Genomic DNA, 18,418 nt, shown 5'->3' on the forward strand with positions numbered 1-18,418 from the left:
GTGGCATGCCTATTAATAATCACAGCGGTCAAGAAGCTCCAATACCTACATATGCACGTAAGTTTGAAGCCATAGTGCAAGACGCCAACACAGAATTATATCCGGGTTGTTGTATGAAGAAAATGGACTTCCTAATACGAGTATTTCAAAACAAGTGCTTATATGGGTGCAGCGAAAGTACAATGCAAGCTAATCTTCAACTTTTGAAACATATACTCCCAAATGGTCATTCTTTACCGAAGAACGTGATGAGTACAAAGGGAATGCTGAAAAATTTCATGTTGCCTCACCAAAATATCCATGCATGTGACAATGACTGCATGTTGTATTGGAAACATAACAGTGGTTTAGATGTTTATCATACATGTGGTGTGTCCAGATATACAACTGAGGTTGATGAGACAACACCAAGCAGTAAAAAGAGAATGCCTCAGAAGGTGCTAACATATTTTCCTATTACACCTCGTTTACAATGGCTTTACATGTCTCGACACACCAGTGAAGATATGTGTTGCCATGGGCTTTCTCGCCCTGAGGATGGCTTCTTAAGACATCCAGTTGATTCCTTTGCATGGAAGCAATTAGATTTGAAATTTCCAACATTTGGTGGCTAAATGCGCAATGTACGTCTTGGGTTGGCAAGTGACGGATTCAACCCCTTCAGAAAATGCAGCACCGACTATAGCACCTGGCCAGTATTGTTGACCGTATATAATTGACCACCTTGGTTGTGTATGAAAGCACCGTTCATATTGATGGCTTTGTTAATACCGGGAAAAGAATCTCCGGGAAACTATATTGACGTATACCTTGAACCATTAATAAACGAGCTGAAGATATTGTGGACCTCAGGGGTTCCTACTTATGATATGATTAGGCAAGAGACCTTCACCTTACGAGCAACTGTTTTGTGGACTATTAGCGACTTCCTTACTTATGGGAACTTGTTCGGTTGTAGCACATATGGGAAATTAGCGTATCATCATTGCAACTGCAAGACTAAGTCGACATATCTAAAACAGGGTAGGAAATATTGTTCTATGGGTCACCCTCGTTTCTTGCCCATGTCACATGTTTTTCGTCGACAAAGGAAAGTCTTTAATCTTTCTGATGAAAGAGAGCAAGCACCTTCCCCCTTGACTGGATGTGAATGCTGTTGGCGGTTGTCCATTTTATGGTTCAAATATGGTAAGACCCCACGGAGAAAGGTTGGAGAAAAAAACCACCACCTAGACGAACAGTTAGGCCATAGAAGAAACATAGTATTTTCTTCAAGTTGCCGTATTAGGAACATCTTATCCTTCGACACTACCTTGATGTCATGCACATTGAATAAAATGTCACTGAAAATTTGGTTGTAACTCTGCTGGGTATTTTTAGGAAAAGCAAGGATAACTTAAATGCAAGGTTGGACTTGGAATTGATAGGCATGAAACTGGAGTTACACAAAAAATTTGTCAATGGAAAGCCAAAGATGCCTCCCAGTGCATATACTATGAAACCATTAGAGAAGGAATTGTTTTGCAAGGTTTTAGCCTCAATACAAGTGCCTGACAATTACTCGTCCAATATTTCACGGCTTGTGCATGTAAAGGAAAAGATTGTAAGGGGACTTAAAAGTCATGATTGGCATGTTTTAATGCAGCAATTCATTCCAGTTGCCATACGCAAAAGCCTCCCAACTGGGACTGCACATATATTATTGGAATTAAGTGCATTTTTCGGACATTTGTGTACTAAAAAAGGGTTAGTGGAAAGCTTTCGCAAACTTACACCCAAAATAGTTATGATCCTATGCCAATTGGAAAGGATATTACCCCCTGTATTCTTTGTCGTCAGTCTTCAATCACAATACATCTTGCCGAGGAAGCTGCACTTGCAGGTCTGGTGCACTACAGATAGATGTACCCAATTAAGAGGTATTCCTTAACTTTTAATATGTTTCTATGGGTATTACATATGTGCATCATACAATTTCGAACCGCAAATTTGATGTTGTACTATTTAAATTAGGTTCCTGCTGACGTTGAAGAAGTATGTTCGAAATAAAAATCAACCAGAAGGAAGCATGACCCAAGGATATCTGGATGAGGAGTGCTTGTCTTTTTGTGTGATGTACTTGGAAGGCGTGGAGACACGTTTGAATCGTCCAAGCCAAAACGCAAATAGAATACATCCTAACCATGAGAGCGACTTTGACATATTTTGTGCCACCGGGCATTCACTTGGTATGTGGGAAGATTATCATCTTGACAACCACGATTGGAAGATTGCACGATCGTATGTTTTAGCCAACTGTGATAAGTCAATGAAATATAAGAGGTGATTAAACTTAAATGTTATAAACTGCAGTTGAATGGCACCAACTTCTAAAACTCTACTTTTGGTTATACAAAGTGACATTGACTTTATTTTCACACACAGAAGTTACGTGGAGAATGCTAAAAAAACTCGAGGGAGGCAAGTAACCATGCTACAAGCAAAGAAAGAAGCTATTAAATCATTCCCAGATTGGTTTGAAGAACATGTTAGTACGGAATAAGTTGATTCTGCGTATACTGGTTTCCTATTTATCTTCCTATTCTTAACTATGCATATGAACCTGGGTGTAAATTGTGTAGGTTAATCAATTGCAACAATCAGGTGATCTAAGGGCAACTGACGACTTGGTGGCGCTTGTTAATGGACCTAGTAAATGGTGTCGGAGATATAAGATTTTTGTATGTAATGGGTTTAGGTTCAAAGTAAGAGGCCCACAATCCAATGGGAAATACCAAAACTATGGTGTTTTCCTACAGCCTAATGTTCTAAGTTATGCTGGCCCACGTGACCGGAACCCTGTTACCGGTTTGGTAGACTACAATGAGGTTTTAATTGATGTATTTGAAATCAAGTACCATATGGAACACATAGTGGTATTATTCAAGTGCAACTGGTTTGATGGCACTTCCAGAAATACAGGTGAAGGAGTAAAAATAGACATATATAGCTTTAGATTGGTTAACTTCACTAAGATTTCATCTACGAGTGACCCCTTCATTCTCGCATCACAAGCACTACAAGTGTTCTATGTACAAGACCCAATAGATATAGAATGGCATGTTGCAATCAAAATGAGACCACGTGATTTCTTTGATAAGTCCTCAACAGATGATGATGATCCGTGTGATGGACAGGATGTGGAACATGTAACTGGTGATAATGATGAGGTTCAAGTTAGAATCGATGTAGATGCCCAAGACTTCGAAGAATGCCTGGAAAAGCATCTCACTTTTGATGAAGGTAATAGTTATAGGAAGTATTGATTCGAAGAAAGTGTTGTAGGATATGGAAATATTTGTACATTTTGACATTCATTCCTGAACCAAGCATTGCCCTGACTATTAGTTTTTTTATTCGGTATTATATGCAATATATTAATCTGGTGTCTTTATCATGTAGTGTTTGGAAGAAGTACTCAACACGTTAGACTATGCACACTGTGCCAAAAATATAAAGAACAAACCAGAGGTGAGAAGTTTGCTCCATCCCTGTTTTCACAAATTATATAGTTGAACTGTCTTTCATTTTGACCCTTGTTATGGTTTGTTGTTGCTTAATGTTTGAGGTCAATCAAAAAAATGATGAAGTCTGCTTTGATCAAGGATTTGTATTCTGAGATTGATCGGCTCAAGCAAGGTTGTTAACTGATTCCAGCATTGATATGCTCTCAATCTCTCTCTCTCCAGAGATTTTTTTTTTTTTTTGACAGGTTATTTAATGATTCTTTATTGTTACTTTGCTGCAAGCTAAATTGTATGACATGCTTCTTATGTTCATTCAGAGGTATATGCTGCCAGAGAGAAGAATGGAATATATATACCACGAGATCATTATCTTAGTGAAGAAGTAGAGAAGAAGGTCTTATTATTGTCATTTAACTAAATTATGGACTGCTTTTCCTACGTTCACAATTGACTGGTTACTAACTTCATTAACTCTTTATTTACTGTAGGCAATGGCTGAAAAGATAAAGCGGATGGAACTTGATTCTAATTCAAAGGTATCTCCATTAAGAATTCATTCCTTTCTTTTTTAATAATATTGACTACAACATGGGAACTAATATAAACGTTACATTGGCCTGAGAGCAGCAATTGTTGGAGCTTCAGGAACTTTACAGTCTTTAGGAACTTTTGGCTATAGAATTGAATGATAAACTTGAAAAAACTAAGGTAATACATTTGTAATATCGACTTACAGAGTCTTCTTTTGTTCTTTCTGCTTTCGTTCTGAGATAATTAAACACTTTATACTTCAGAAAAAGCTTGAGGAAACTGGACGTGCACTGTATGATCTTTGAGGACAAGCATTGACAAGCAAATGCGACCATCAAAGAGAAGGAATTTCTGATAGTGAATCTTCTCAAATCGGGTGAGCAAAGTTGTCTGCTAAAATAAATTGTCATGTCACCATCTGCATTTTCAGACCATAGATAAATTCTCTCCATTTTATCTTACTTTAAAGTTATACAATCGACATTCGGGATTATTGTACACTAGTTCATGTTCAATTTTTTGCATATATTAAATTTCATGCTGGAAGGTACATTTAAATGCCTTTTTCTTACTATTATTCCATTGTTAACTTTCAGAGAAATCACCAGTTGGGTGTGCATTTGAGCTAAAAGCAGAGCTAGAGAATGCTCCAGTTTATTTGCCAAAATTGGTTTGTATTATTATTTTGTATGTTCTTCTTTGATCTCCCTCAAAACTTTGGGTTATTTATTTTCTAACCATGGATGGTTTTGTAGACTGCAAGGACAAAATTGAATATGGAAACCGGATACTAGTCCAGAAATTTCAGTCCCAATTAAAGCAGCTTGAAGTCTTGCATAAGACTGTGGCAATTGCAGTGGCACAACAGGAGCAGCAATTAAAAGATATGGAAGAGGACATGTAGTCCTTTGTATCAACGAAGGCGGAGGTAAGGTCTAGATAAGAAGATGATTGTCTTTGCATGCATTCCTGAGATTGAATTGTCAGTCTATATATAACTTCATTATTTGGCTTAATTTTGAATGCTACTAAAGAACTACGAGGAAGATTAGTAAAGCTTAAAAACATGTATGGTTCTGTTATTAAAGCTCTAGATGGTACAGCTGGGGATCTTGAAGGAAATTCGCAATCAATGTTTTCTTATCTAAACTCTGAAGTTTCTAACCATTCTTCTGCTCTGGAAGATGTAAGCATTAGTTCACTATATATTTTGTCTTCATATTTCTTTGTTTTTCTCTCATGATATTTAATTAGCGCAACTATAGCTGAATACATATAAATCAAACTGGTACACATTATTATAATTGCAAAATACACAAAATAGTCATACATGATATTGATTCTACGAACCATCCATACAGAAACAAAAATAACGTAGTAGTCTATATAGTTACCAATTGCCTAGGTTCAAAATATAAACATCCATATCTGTGGTGGTACAAACTGAGCAGGAATGTTTACATAGAGCAAAAGACTAGAGATTTGTTTTATAAAGGTTGATATCTTGCACTACGCTGGACATACGTGAATACTAATACCATAATATAACATCCATTCCTAGATAGGTTCAACTCTTCCTACCATAAGCGTCATCGGATGGTGATTTTGCATTCTAAATATCTTTGGGGATGGCTTCCTGTTTTGCTTGACTTGTAGCACGATTCATCCAATCACAATGTTCTTGACCACCCACATATTTGCACGCAGCACACTCCTTAACTGCCTTGTACCTTTTTTAAGGATGACGAGTCCTCACAGTACTAGTATAATCAGAATTAGAATCGAAGTGTACAACATTGCAAATCTCAATAGGATCAAAGCGGTATAAATCACTCGGGAAAAAAGATGATATTATGTTCATTGTGTTACCACTGATGGAATGTTGCTTTCCATTGGTCATTAATTTCTCAGTATCACCATTGATGCAAGGTTGTTTTCCACTGTTACCATGCTTCACATGGCTGATTTCGTTGGACCAGGGAGAAATCACGTTCACACTGAAACCTGGAAGATCAGATGGAAAATGCTCATCTTTCAAGATCACATTTTTCGCTGCCTCATCATAACGAGGACAATAAATATTGATCAAGGGATTGAGTGATTAAAGAAGGTAAATGGTCATGTTAGTGCCATGCGAAAAGTCATTCCATTCACCCCAAGCAGCAGTTGCCTTTGCAGGGGATTCGAACTGCTGGTTGGCACCTGACTCCAGTGTGGTGTTTTGCTCGTACTCGAATTTGACATGAAAGTTAGCCTGTAAGTAACACACAAAATCAGGATCTTTATGATTGGCAGTGAACACAGAGACAAGGTCTTCTTAGGTGGGAACCGGGGTTGCAGTGTTATTGGTTGGGGCAGGCATCATGTTCACTTGTGTTACAAAATAATTGTCTGCGAGTGTTTGGGAATAAAGGGGCCATTGGTGATTAGGTGTAAATTTGAGATGAAGTTGAAACTACTTTAAGTCCAAAAACCTCTTCAAGGTTGATATTTATAATTGAGATTAGAATGGAGGGCAGTAAGTCCAAAAACCTCTTCAAGGTTAATATTTATAATTGAGATTAGAATGGAGGGCAGGGCACTTGTAAGTTCACACCCACTTAGTTGGTTAACATTTAATTAGGGTGTGAACAATTAATAGTTTTGAGATTCTCCTTACAAAAGCACTGAAATTTGACCACACAATGCATATGCCAATCTCATCAACTATGAATTCCAAATCTGCCACCTCACAGACTGATCAATTATTTAATGGGTTGCCAATTATTTTATTTGGAAATAGCAACACCTGGCCATTTTGTGTGGCTACCTGTTGACCTCCATAAGTGTATATGAATTAAATAATTGTTTTCCTAGGGATTACTAGGCTGGAGGATTTCCCGCTGGACTTAAGTATCTGCCAAAATTTGAATTTGCTGCTCTCAAATAAGAAACGTGTATGCATTCATTTAAGTCACTTTAGCTGTTTAATTGCATCAAGCTATCAACTAAAAGAAGAAAATATCTTGAGGCACATAGGTTACATTGAAGCCATTGCAGGAGGTATCTACTACTCTTCTCTTCTTACTAGAAAATTAATTGAGGTGTTAAATTGAAATTCTTTTGTTTACAAATGTTAATTGAACGCACTTATGTTATGTTTACATGAAAGGTAATTACGAAGGTACTATGGGTTAGCAACAATAACTCAATTGCATCAATGTCGATTCACGACGACATCGAAACTTAACCACCAGCATTCAACCTGATGGAACATGACCACATACAACAATTCACGATTCCAAATAATGTCGAAGGCGTCGTGGATGAACGTCAACGTATGACCCATATAGTGCAAGCTCCTAGGGCAATAAATAGGCCACGATAGGCACCCAATGGTACAAAGGAGTTGATGAAATTTATGAGAAAGGGCAGCCGGTAGAGCCTCCTCATACTGTTGCTAGATTTTCTAGGTTCATAGGAATGTTAGCTCAAGAAGCATCATATTTTCCAACTACAAGGATTCAAACATGAATCATGTTTGGTAAAGGATTAAGGTAAATCAATAGAAAAGGCATTAATGGTTGGTTGGTTTTCCTATATATATAGCTAGTTATTTCATTGCCTTTTAGTTTTAACCCTGGAATTAAAAAAAACCCACATAATGCCATCACATGGCCTATTATTTACTTACTCAACAAGTAGGGTTGAAGCCTTAAGTTTTTAATTATGATTAATTCATTCCAAACCTACTTTGACCTTAACTGTTGTTATCCATACACAAGTTTAACTCTTCATTGGTCATGTCAATTATTTTGCGGTTGGTCACTTAGAAAGTAGCACTAGAATAAATTGTGGTTCATTATGATATATTTGAAATAAGACTCACCAATTACGTTGTAAGAGGCTCTATAGACAATTACAATAAGGTCCACAACACATTATGCACCACTAAAAGGCAGCATCCATGCAGATTGGTAATGTGCAATGAGGCTTCTTTTAACTTTGTCTCCTATAATTTTAATTTGTACAATTAGAAAAATATTTGAAACCTACTGGATGAGTATTACGGGTTAACTGTACGAATTCATATTTCATATATTAAATGATGGTGCATAATTAACAACATCATGTATATCTACATGGATAGAGGACTCTTGATTGGACAGATGCAATAACACTCAAATTGGAGCCAAAACTACGGCAGGTTTGTGAGATGAAGTTGAATAGATGGAAGGATTATAAGGCAAACCTCAAGAAGGCATACTATACTCCATGCTTGCATTCACCGTTAGCAAAGAGGTTCCATTGTCATGATGGCCGTGTCAACCAAGGCCAATGGAAATTGTTAGTACAGCTATGGGACACTGTAGATGCTCAGGTAGCACACACAATGATCAAATGTTCTTCCTTTTTTATGCACCATATATGCTTGATTTAGTTATGACATAATGTGGATGATAAATGTATGGATTGTATGTATTGGAAATTAGGATGAATTTCCTTTCACATAGCCCTACGAACACATGATAAACTTGGCGTATGTAGAAGCGTGCTACATCATGTAGAAAGAACAGGAATGCGCTACAAATAAATCACACGATTATGACCAAGTCTTTTGCGCAAATCAGACACGAACATGTAAGGCTCTGCCATGAGTTTTGTGTTATGGTAACTTAAGTACATGTTAGTGCACATGGAATGAAGGTGCCGGTTGAAAACAATGTTATGAAATTACTCGTCAATTAGTTGTTTGACAATTTATCTTAACAGGAACAAGTGAATGGAAGCAAACCAGATCGCCTTACATTCTTTACGCTAACACATACTTGGAAAAATGGGGAACCCGTGGATACTCGGTCAGCTGCAATAATTGTAAGTATGCCATCAATTACCGGCGATTTATATGTAGGCGAGATATATAAAAGGTTTGTGGATTGTGAACAATCAGGTGTTTTAGATTATGTGCTATTTAATGTCAGTGAAACAAAGAGCATAAGGCAATAGCAGCTTGCATTAGTGAATATAGTGAAGTCATGAAAGAGATTCCCATGCATATGAGTTTATTGGTATGCACTATAGTCTGAAGAACAGAACAATAACTAATAGTACTAGTATTATTGAGAAACATGGTTGGAATATCTTTGATTTAGAAGGCTTTCAAATGTATATAGAGTGCATATACATTAGTAATTAATCTTGGCAACAACTTGCAGGATGAATTCAATATAAACTTGAAGTTGTACGAGGATAGGAATGAGATCATAATTGATGAGGTTTGGCATATTGTGTACGTTGATGTATTGGGGCCTGAGAGAGACAACCGTGTAAGAGGGTTTGGGACAGGGGTTGTGTGGTCTGACGTGCTAGGTATTATAACTAAGAAAAGGGGAATTTGTAGAGAGGTTGAAGGAATTAGAGCATCGAATGAGAAGCAAAGAAAATCTGCTAATTTTGAAATTGAGAGACTTAAGATGGAGGCAAGTGAGAGACAGGAAAGGCAAAGGATTGAGGTAGCAAATATGCTCACTCAATTGAGGAAAGAACATGCCGAGTCAATGGTGGCACACAACAGATAAGTGGAATTGGAAGTGGAGAATATGAAGCGTGAAATGAGAGCTGAAATTATGTCCAGGCTGAAGAAGGCTGTTGATGAAGGCATGGTGGAACCAAATCGTGTTGATGTGACTCAAGTTTGTGTCAATAGAACTGAACAAGGGAATGGTATGGAGATCCAAACAAGTGGAGAAGTTGAAGATGAAGGTATTGCTGTGCTACAGAATAATGGCACAAATAATGAGATTAGGTATCGTCCATGCATGGTGAATGTCACTGGCTTCAGTAAGTGATAAGCTAACTATGATACTTTTTTGTGAATTTTGCCTCATGCACATAGTACAAATGCCATAGGGAAGGCATAGATCCAATTGGGTGGAGTTGTTTGTTCAGTTTGGTGTTGGTGGATGTGCATAGGTACATAAGTGTTATAAAATGTAACGTCATCACCCTTGGGTACTTGGATGTGTTGGACAATAGACTTGAATGTAATATGGTGTATTTAACAGAGACAAACCTTGTTATTGATAAATGTATGGATATAAAGTGTGGTTGGTTGTTAATGTGAATCCTTTTGCAAATTTACATTTCATGTGAATTTTATATTAAGAAGCTGAGTTTTAATAGAGTATAGAGCTATTACTAAAGTGCATGTAATACAATTCTAACCTACTGGACATTTGGAATGCTATAGATTCACACCATTGTTGGTGCCTACACTTTAAAAGCCACTGATCCTAATAGACACACATAGGATTGGTGGGTGTATGAGTATGAAAGTCGCCAATGTTAGTCTCAAATCCAGCCACTAATAAGAGAGACAACGACATGTTTTGAATTTTAGAAATAATTATAAAATATAAAAATGTTGTACTATTCACATACCCATCAATGCAATATTGGTAGCCATTGTTACAATAAAGTCCTCTACATAGGCCACACTCTTTAGTGTAGTGGGTGCTTGGTGGCCATAAAGGTTTGCCACCAATGTGAGTGGCAACACTTGACAATAGCCACCAAATGAAAAGGGTAGCTTATAGCCAAATTTCTAGTAGTGTCTACCTCAGCTGTGCGTGGTGAATGAGACTACTCCATGCTCATTTAATAGGGGCAGTCTTATCTTTCTTAGGAAATAATCCACGTTTTAGCTCCATGATTTTTGAGATTATTTTTTGCTCTACAAATACCCCCACACCTACGGGGCTGCTTGCAGGAAAGGGCAGAAGGTGTAGAAATCGAAAGTTGTAATGGAGTTTGTGTCCTATTTTGATGTAGATTTCTTCTTTGATTTGGAATTTAAATTCTTTAAGGAAAGGGAATGTAATTACCGGCAAAACTTATTTAAATCTGCGTCAAGCAGGGGATTACGTAAATTTGAAGTGCAATTAAAACCTCGCAAGAAAGAGAGAAAGCCAAAGGATATTTATTCCCTTTCCCCTAGCAATCTTCTTCGTTTGCCCGTGCAAAGAATTGTATTCTGTTGCTTCTCTTCTTTTCCAAGGTAAGAAAAAATTAATTTTCTCCTTGTTCTTGATTTCTCGGAGCCTCGGGGCTTAAATTTTGGCTCGACAGGGGTCGAGAAGGTGGCAAAAAGTGGCAGCTATGGGGCGGCGGTGCTGCTACCATGGCAGCCATACCATTGCAGCTGGTTCGGCTTGGTTGGCCGATGCTGGGCTGCTATGCCGAGGAGGAAGGGTAGGGCCTTCCAGGTGATGGCATTAGGCTCGTGCGCTGGACCTTTGGCGTTAAGGAGTCAGTCTTGGGCCCGTGCAACAAGTGAGACGTGAAGAAGAGAGAGGGAGGCGCGGGGGTGCCAGTCTCCTTCTATTTGGTTTGGGCCGAGAGGGGAAGAGAGGCAGTGCTAGGGCACATGCCTCTACCTTGTAATTTGGGATGTTACACCTTTTGGGCCGCAGAAAGGAGACTAGGCCGTGGGCTATGGCGTGGTTGCTGGGCTCATGCAGTTTTGGTCCTAATAATGTTTTTTTTTATTTGTTGTTTCTTTTTGGAGCAGCCTTTTAACAATTTTTCCTTGCGTCGTTGTAAGATTTTCGAACATATCTTCCTCGATCCACAAGAATGATGAATTTATTCCGCCGTTGCATCGTTAGGGTATATTTACATGTAAGCTAGGCTACTTCAAGGCAGCTCACATCAAGATAGGTTCCGATGAGCAGTTCAAAGCTTCCTTGATATGTTTAACCACGTAATTCTGTCTGGGATTCGCGTGAAGCGGGTCAAGGATGGTAGTAGCCATGAATCGTGTGGCTCTAAGAAAGTTATCAAGTTTGACCCCTAAGACTTCGTGTTAGGGTTCACCTTTCTTATGCCTCAATTCTTCCAAAACGTGATTTGCTCTATGAAGTGTGCTTCTGCTCAGTGCTCTCCAAACGCGGTCCGCATGATAACGGGGTTCCATAACTTAAGTAGGTTCTTTGACTTGGACTTGACTACCAATGAGTTTTAGTATTTCTTTGACATAGGCCACATCGATGGTGTTGGGCAGCTGAGGACCCGCCATAAGCTCTTCGATAACTCGAGCAAAGGGGATCATGATTAGTCTATAGAGACCCTAAAGATCACCAGAAAGTGGGAATTGGACTCCCTCACCTAGGCTGCGCGTTCTGACTACTTTCATCGATGGTAAGTAAGCTGCTTAGTCTCAAAGCTGCTTTACACTTTTGTTGAGTTGTCTTCTGATTTGTCCTTCTCTGCTTATGTAGATTCAAAATTCGGTTTAACTCCCAAGACTTCTCAAGACTTGAAGAAGGTGCACATCGCTTTGGGGATCCCTTCTGAATATCATGAGTGGCGTTGGCTGCTCAATTCTCTTCGTAGGGAGAAAGGTGGGCTGCCTCCATTAGAAAAGATTAGGAAGATCAAGTGTGAGGCGTTTGCTTGTCCAATCACCACTGTGGAGCTTGCTGCAAGCGAAGGTAAGAGAAAGAGATCTTCGTCGCTTTCTCGAAAGCTTTTGATGGAGAAAAAGCGGAAGACTTCTTCTGCTACTCACGAGGGTTCATCCACTGCTCGGAGGCTCATGATTGACTTGACTTCTTCAAATGGGAAGAAAGTGGCTGCTAGATCTGAGCCTGTGAAGCTTGATGCTTCGAGGATTGTTAGAACTGTTGTTAAAAGAATTGTGCAGCGAAGGAGTTTTGCCGTGCCCTATGTGCTTGGGTGTATTCCGAGAAAACTTTATGTGCCCAAGTCTGATCCAATTCTTAAGGCGCGTGAAACAGCAAAGAGTGACTATGGAAATTCCATTGCCAAGGTGGTGCCAAAGCTGCCTCTCCTATTGAGAAGAAAAAGCCTACCCACATGAGTAGCCGTGATCAGCTTACTAAACCAGCCTTAAGGGAGTTTTTGGAAATCCATGCGATATTAAAGCCCAATTTGCTTAAGGACACAAAACCATGTGCCAACTTTGTTGATGGTGTGACCAAATTTGTCAACTCCAGTTTCTTTGCAAGGTGTGAGGATCAATCACAAAGAGGTTCCCTGCTTGCTAAGGAGATAATGGTAATCATGGTAGTATAGGCTTGCTTAACTACTGATAAAATTAAAGAGTTTGATACTGAACTTGCCATTTTGAGGGGATCTGATGTTTCTGCCCTTACTGCTCAGCAAGAGATCAATGTCTTAAAGGCTTAACTTGACGTGATTTAGGGGAAATATGGCATTGCAAAAAAGGAGATTGAAGTCCAAGCGTTGCTAGTGCAGGACCTTGAGCATGTTATTTCAAAATTTTGGTCTGCTCATGATGCTAAGGATGTAGAGTTGCTCGCCATGCATAATGACGCTGTTCAACTCAAGCAGGTCATCAATAAACTTGAATCCAAAGAAGTGGAGCTGCAAGGAGCATTGCCTGCCAACAAGAACCTGAAGAAGGAACTAGATGAGTTGCAGAAAGCTCGTACAGATCTAATTGAGGAGAATAAGCAACTGAGGAACGAGTAGTTTAGTCTTGAGGTTATCCTTGCCAAACATCAAGCTGACTTCTACAAGCTTGGCTACATAGATCATTTCCTTGGCATACCGTCTAACTACGCTTTATCCGATAAGAACCTTAAGCTTTTTTGCTATTTCTTTAAAGGATCTCCTGAAGTTTTCTTTCAAGAATGTCGTTGGGTTACCCAAGTAGGTGCGACCGAAGGTGGTGCCGCCCAGGTAGGGGCGGCTGATGACAATGCTACCCAACATGGGGCAGCTGTAGGTGAAGCTCGAGATGTTGATATTGCTTAGAGCAATGCGGCTGCTCAAGATGTCTAAGTTATTGAGTAGTTTTTTTAGATAGACTTTAGGATTTACTTTATTTTCCATTCATGCTTTGGTTTTTCCTTTGCTTGAACTCTGTTGGCCTTCATGCCGGTTGCCAATTTGCTAGAAATTAATAAAATGTTTTTCTTCGCCTTACTTCATCCTAGTTTTTTTTCCTTGCTTCAAGCTTTTAGCGTAGAATGAATAACTGAGGAAGCTGATTTCTTCTACTGCCAGATCTCCATCTTCTTTCTATTCTGCTCCAAAGTTGGCAATATGGTGTTGATGCTCGACATAATGACATTGAGTGGGATGATTGTTTCTGAACCAAATACTAGGAGGAAAGGAGTTTCATTGGTTGCTCGTCAATTGGTTGGGCGATACATCCATAGGACACCGAGAAATTTGTTTGGCCATTTTCCCTGCTTGTCTGTGAAGGATTTCTTAAGGCAATCTAGGATTGTCTTATTAGATACCTCTGTCTGCCCGTTGCCTTGGGGATATCTAGACGTAGACATGTGTTGCTTGATGCCATATTTTTGGAAGAACTTCGCTAAGTTTTTGCCTACAAATTGTGGGCCATTTTCCGTGATGATAAATTAAGGGATGCCGAAGTGGAAGATGATGTTCCTCCATATGAAGTGCTTTATGTCTTATTAAGTAGTGGTGGTCATGGGCTCGGCTTTTACCCACTTGGTGAAGTAGTCGGTAGCAACGATCATTATGCCTCTACCCCTAGTAGCGGCCTGCATGGGCTTTTCCAAGTTAATTGCCTATTGCATGAATGGCCATAGGCTTGTCTGCAAGTGGAGTTCACTGGCAGGCAATACGAGTGCAGGCTTGAAGCATTGGTAGTTGTCGCACTTTTGAGCAAAGTCCTTAGCATCTTAATGCACAGTGAGCCATTAGTAACCAGCATTGAAGACCTTTTGTGCTAAGGATCGGTCTCTTGAGTGGTTTCCACAAACTCCATCATGGATCAAGCTTAGAACTTTCAAGTTGTCGGGAGGTGCTAGGTAGAAAACATGTGGGCCTGAAAAGAATCTTCGGACGAGAATGCCGTTCCACATGTAGTAGCGTGCTGACTTTATTTGGAGCTTCTTAACTTCCAAACTTTCTGTGGGGAGTATCCCATTGACTAGACAGTTGATGATGGGATCTTGCCAACTTAGGGTTGTGTTGACTTGTAACACCTTGGCTATTAGTTCCTCTTTTATGCTTAGCTTTCCCAAATACTCGATTGAGATGAAGTGTCTGAACTGGTAGTCCAAAGCGAAGCCTAAGACTACCAGTCTGGGTCAGCGTTGTCTGCCCGTGGCACTTGTGTGAAGGTGTAAGTCTAGCGCCTCAAGTTGCTTTCGTACCTTCTCGAGGTATAGTGTCATCCTTAGATACTTTGCTGCATACTCCCTAATAGTCTGGCTAGCGATAAGCTGAGAATCTGCATTGATTGCTAGCTTATTGACTGCCAGATCTTGTGCCATTCGGAGGCCTGCCAATAAGGCCTCATACTCTGCTTCATTGTTTGATGCCTTAAAGCCTAGAGTGATTGCCTGCTCGAGCATCGAGCCATTTGGGGTGACGATAACCAAGCCTGCTCTAGAGAGTAGTTGGATGAACCGTCGATGTACAAGCGCCAAAAGTCCTTGTCAGCAAAGGTTAGTGTGGCCCAATAAGTGCTCGACTACTTCAGGGGCGCCTTTGGGCTGTGATGTTGCGTCTTCTAGGCCGGGGAGTGAACTCCACTATAAAGCCCGCCAAGACTTAAGCTTTTATCGTGGTGATGGGTCAAAAAACCAAGTTGTATTGGCAAGTTCCAACACCCACTTCATCACTCGTTGAGAAGCATTTGGAACATGCAGGATAGATCGTAGGGGATACTGAGTCATGATGACGATCGTATGCATAAAAAAGTATGGCCTGACCTTCAAAGCTGTAACATTTAGCACCAAAATTAGCTTTTCAATCCTCAGGTATCTTGTTTTCACATCAAGGAAAGCTTTAGAAGTGTAGAATACTAGCAATTAGGCCCCTAGCTATTCTCATATGACGGCAGAGCTTATTGCTACATCTGAGACTGCCAAGTAGATGTATAATTCCTCAGTTTCTTCTAGCTTGGATAATAGTGGAGGTGATGTCAGGTATTTCTTCAAGTCTTGACATGCTTTCTCGCACTCGTCGTCCCACTTGTTTCTCTGTGCCTTCTTGATGGCTTTTAAAAAAGGCTTGCATCAATTGATTGAGCGCGAGAGGAAATGGTTAAGCGTGGCTGCTCGTCTAGTCAAACTTTAGATCTTCTTCAAAGTGGTTCGGTATTTCATCTCCAAGATTACTTTGACATGCTTGGGATGCACCTTGATTCCTCGCTAGGTTATTAAGTACCCTAAGAATCAACCTGAGGAAACTCCAAATGTGCATTTGGCAAGGTTGAGCTTCATCTTGTGCTCCCTAAGGATAATGAATGTCTTTGCCAAGTTTCTGAAGTGGTCTAACCGCTGCTTTCCTTTTTACCATGATGTCATCAACATAGACCTCTATGGTAACCTTAATATGCTTCATAAACATCATGTTTACTAACCATTGATAGGTAACTCCTGCGTTCTTGATGCCAAAAGGCATAACTTTGTAGTAGTAGGTGCCTGGCTTGATCACAAATACAGTTTTCTCTTTGTCGAGTTCAAACATAGCGATATGATTGTAGCTGGAATATGCATCTAAGAAGTTGAGCAACTGGTTCCCTACAGTTGAGTCTGCCAGTATGTCAATTCAAGGGACATGGAATGAATCTTTTGGGCAAGCCTTGTTGAGGTCGGTGTAGTCTACACATACTCTTCACTTGCCCTTCTCTTTCTTCGTTACCAGCACGACGTTGGCTAGCCATGCTGAATGCGCCACCTCCTCAATAAATTCGGGTTCTAATAGCTTGTCCATTTCTACCTCAATGATCGCTACTCGTTCTAGAACGAAGTGCCTTCTCTTCTCGATGTCCGATTTGGCAGCGGTGTCAACATGTAGCTTATGGTAGGCTATCTTGGAATCAATGTCGGGTATGTCGGAGGGTGACCATGCAAAGACGTCACAGTTTTCTGTAAAAAATGCCGTGAGTTCTTCTTTTTCCTTTGGGCTTAGTTGTGAGTCGATTCTAGCAATCTTCTTCGGCTGCTCAGGATCAAGAATGATGTATTCAACATCTTCTGCTGGCGTTCATCCTTTTTCCTTTGTTAGTGTGTCATCCTGAATGCCATCATCTTGATCTGCATGCTGTAATTGTTATTTGGTAACAGGCTCATCCTTCTCAAACTCGGTAGCTCTTACGGTGGTGAAAGACTTCTTCTTTGACTCCTGTAGCATTTGCACCATGCATCATTAAGATATGCCCTAGTCAGACTTGATCTATTCAACTCATCCTTCCTAGATGCGAAATCATATTTTTTGGTACTCGACGGAGGTTACGGCGCTCAGTTTCACTAGCCACGACCTTCCCAGAATCCCGTTATAGGGAGACGGGTCTCTGACTATAATGAATGCCTGCTTTGAGACTACTGGTGGTGTTCTCACATCGAGTGTTATGCTGCCAATAGCAGTTGAGGTATATCCGTTGAATTTGGTGAGTACCTCTTCTCTGTGTATTATTGTGTTTTCCAAGCCCATCTTCTAAATAATAGATAACTGAAGTAGATTTATTGTGCTGCCGTTGTCTACCATCACTCTGTCGACTATAACGTGTGCCAGTTGAACAGACACTACCAAAGCATTGTTGTGCGGGAAACAACTTTCACAGCATCTTGCTCGGTAAAACTAACGATGGGCCCAAGTTTGGCATCGGTTGCCTGAACCTAGAAGGTTGCTATAGCCCGTTGGATCTTCCTCTTCTTGAAGTTGTTTGTGGCCCCCAAGTATTAGGACTCGACAAAGATGCCATTGATTCTGATGGTCTTGGCAGGTGACTCTTCGTCTACGTTTGCATTTCTCCTAGGCTGCGCAACTGGTTTATCTAGGTATCTGTCGCATTTACCCTTCTTCACCAGCTTCTCTAAGTAGTTCCTCCAGGTATAGCAGTTGTCAGTCATGCGACTAAGACCTCGGTGGAATGCACGGTATTTGGTGTGATCTAGCTTGGAGGTGTCTCATTTGGATTGTCTTGGCAGCTTGAACTAAGGTTCACTCTTGAGGTTATGGAAAATCTCGTTGATCGGGATTAAGAGTTGGTATAGTTCTAGGTAGCCTAATCTCCTTTTGCCCTGGGACTGGTCTCTACTCTTGGCCTCTTGCCTACCTCAATCGTTAGACTACTTATTGCCCACCTTCTTCTAAGCCGTCTCAGACTCTTTCTAAGGCTGATCAGGTGCCTTGTTTGCTCGTCGGGCCTTGTCCTAAAGCGCATACTTATCTGCTAAAGTCAAGTCTTCCTTCATGATCAATTCTCCAAAAAATAGATGATCTTCGCCTTCTCTGCTTTAAACCTCTTCACATAGTCGCGGAGCTACTCCTTTGCATTTTTCTTGATGTTTAAGAGATGATCGAACTTCTTCTTGATCGAGCAGTAAAATGAGTTTTCCTTCGTGAAAACCACGGAAAACTTATCG

The 18,418-nt window shown here is 40.1% G+C and overlaps 1 protein-coding gene across 1 annotated transcript; it reads right to left on the reverse strand.

Annotated features, from left to right (window-relative positions):
- Positions 1 to 16,664: 16,664 nt before the first annotated feature.
- On the reverse strand, positions 16,665 to 17,483 carry LOC137743011 (uncharacterized). Its single transcript, XM_068482935.1, has 3 exons — positions 17,286 to 17,483; positions 17,115 to 17,174; positions 16,665 to 16,991 (listed from the first exon to the last, which is right to left on the reverse strand). Exons 1-3 carry the CDS (start codon positions 17,481 to 17,483, stop codon positions 16,665 to 16,667), a joined length of 585 nt encoding a protein of 194 aa, XP_068339036.1.
- Positions 17,484 to 18,418: the final 935 nt, after the last annotated feature.

Source organism: Pyrus communis, chromosome 8 (genome assembly GCF_963583255.1).
Source record: "Pyrus communis chromosome 8, drPyrComm1.1, whole genome shotgun sequence".
Lineage (NCBI taxonomy): Eukaryota > Viridiplantae > Streptophyta > Magnoliopsida > Rosales > Rosaceae > Pyrus > Pyrus communis.

Excerpts from the sequence above, each read along its gene's own strand:
- LOC137743011 (XM_068482935.1), bottom strand. The coding sequence starts at position 17,483 with ATGGGCTTGGAAAACACAATAATACACAGAGAAGAGGTACTCACCAAA. Across the intron at positions 17,175-17,285 it reads GGCTAGTGAAACTGAGCGCC|GAGTCAAAGAAGAAGTCTTT; the intron begins GTAACCTCCGTC and ends CAAATGCTACAG. Across the intron at positions 16,992-17,114 it reads AGTTTGAGAAGGATGAGCCT|CCGAAGAAGATTGCTAGAAT; the intron begins GTTACCAAATAA and ends GATCCTGAGCAG.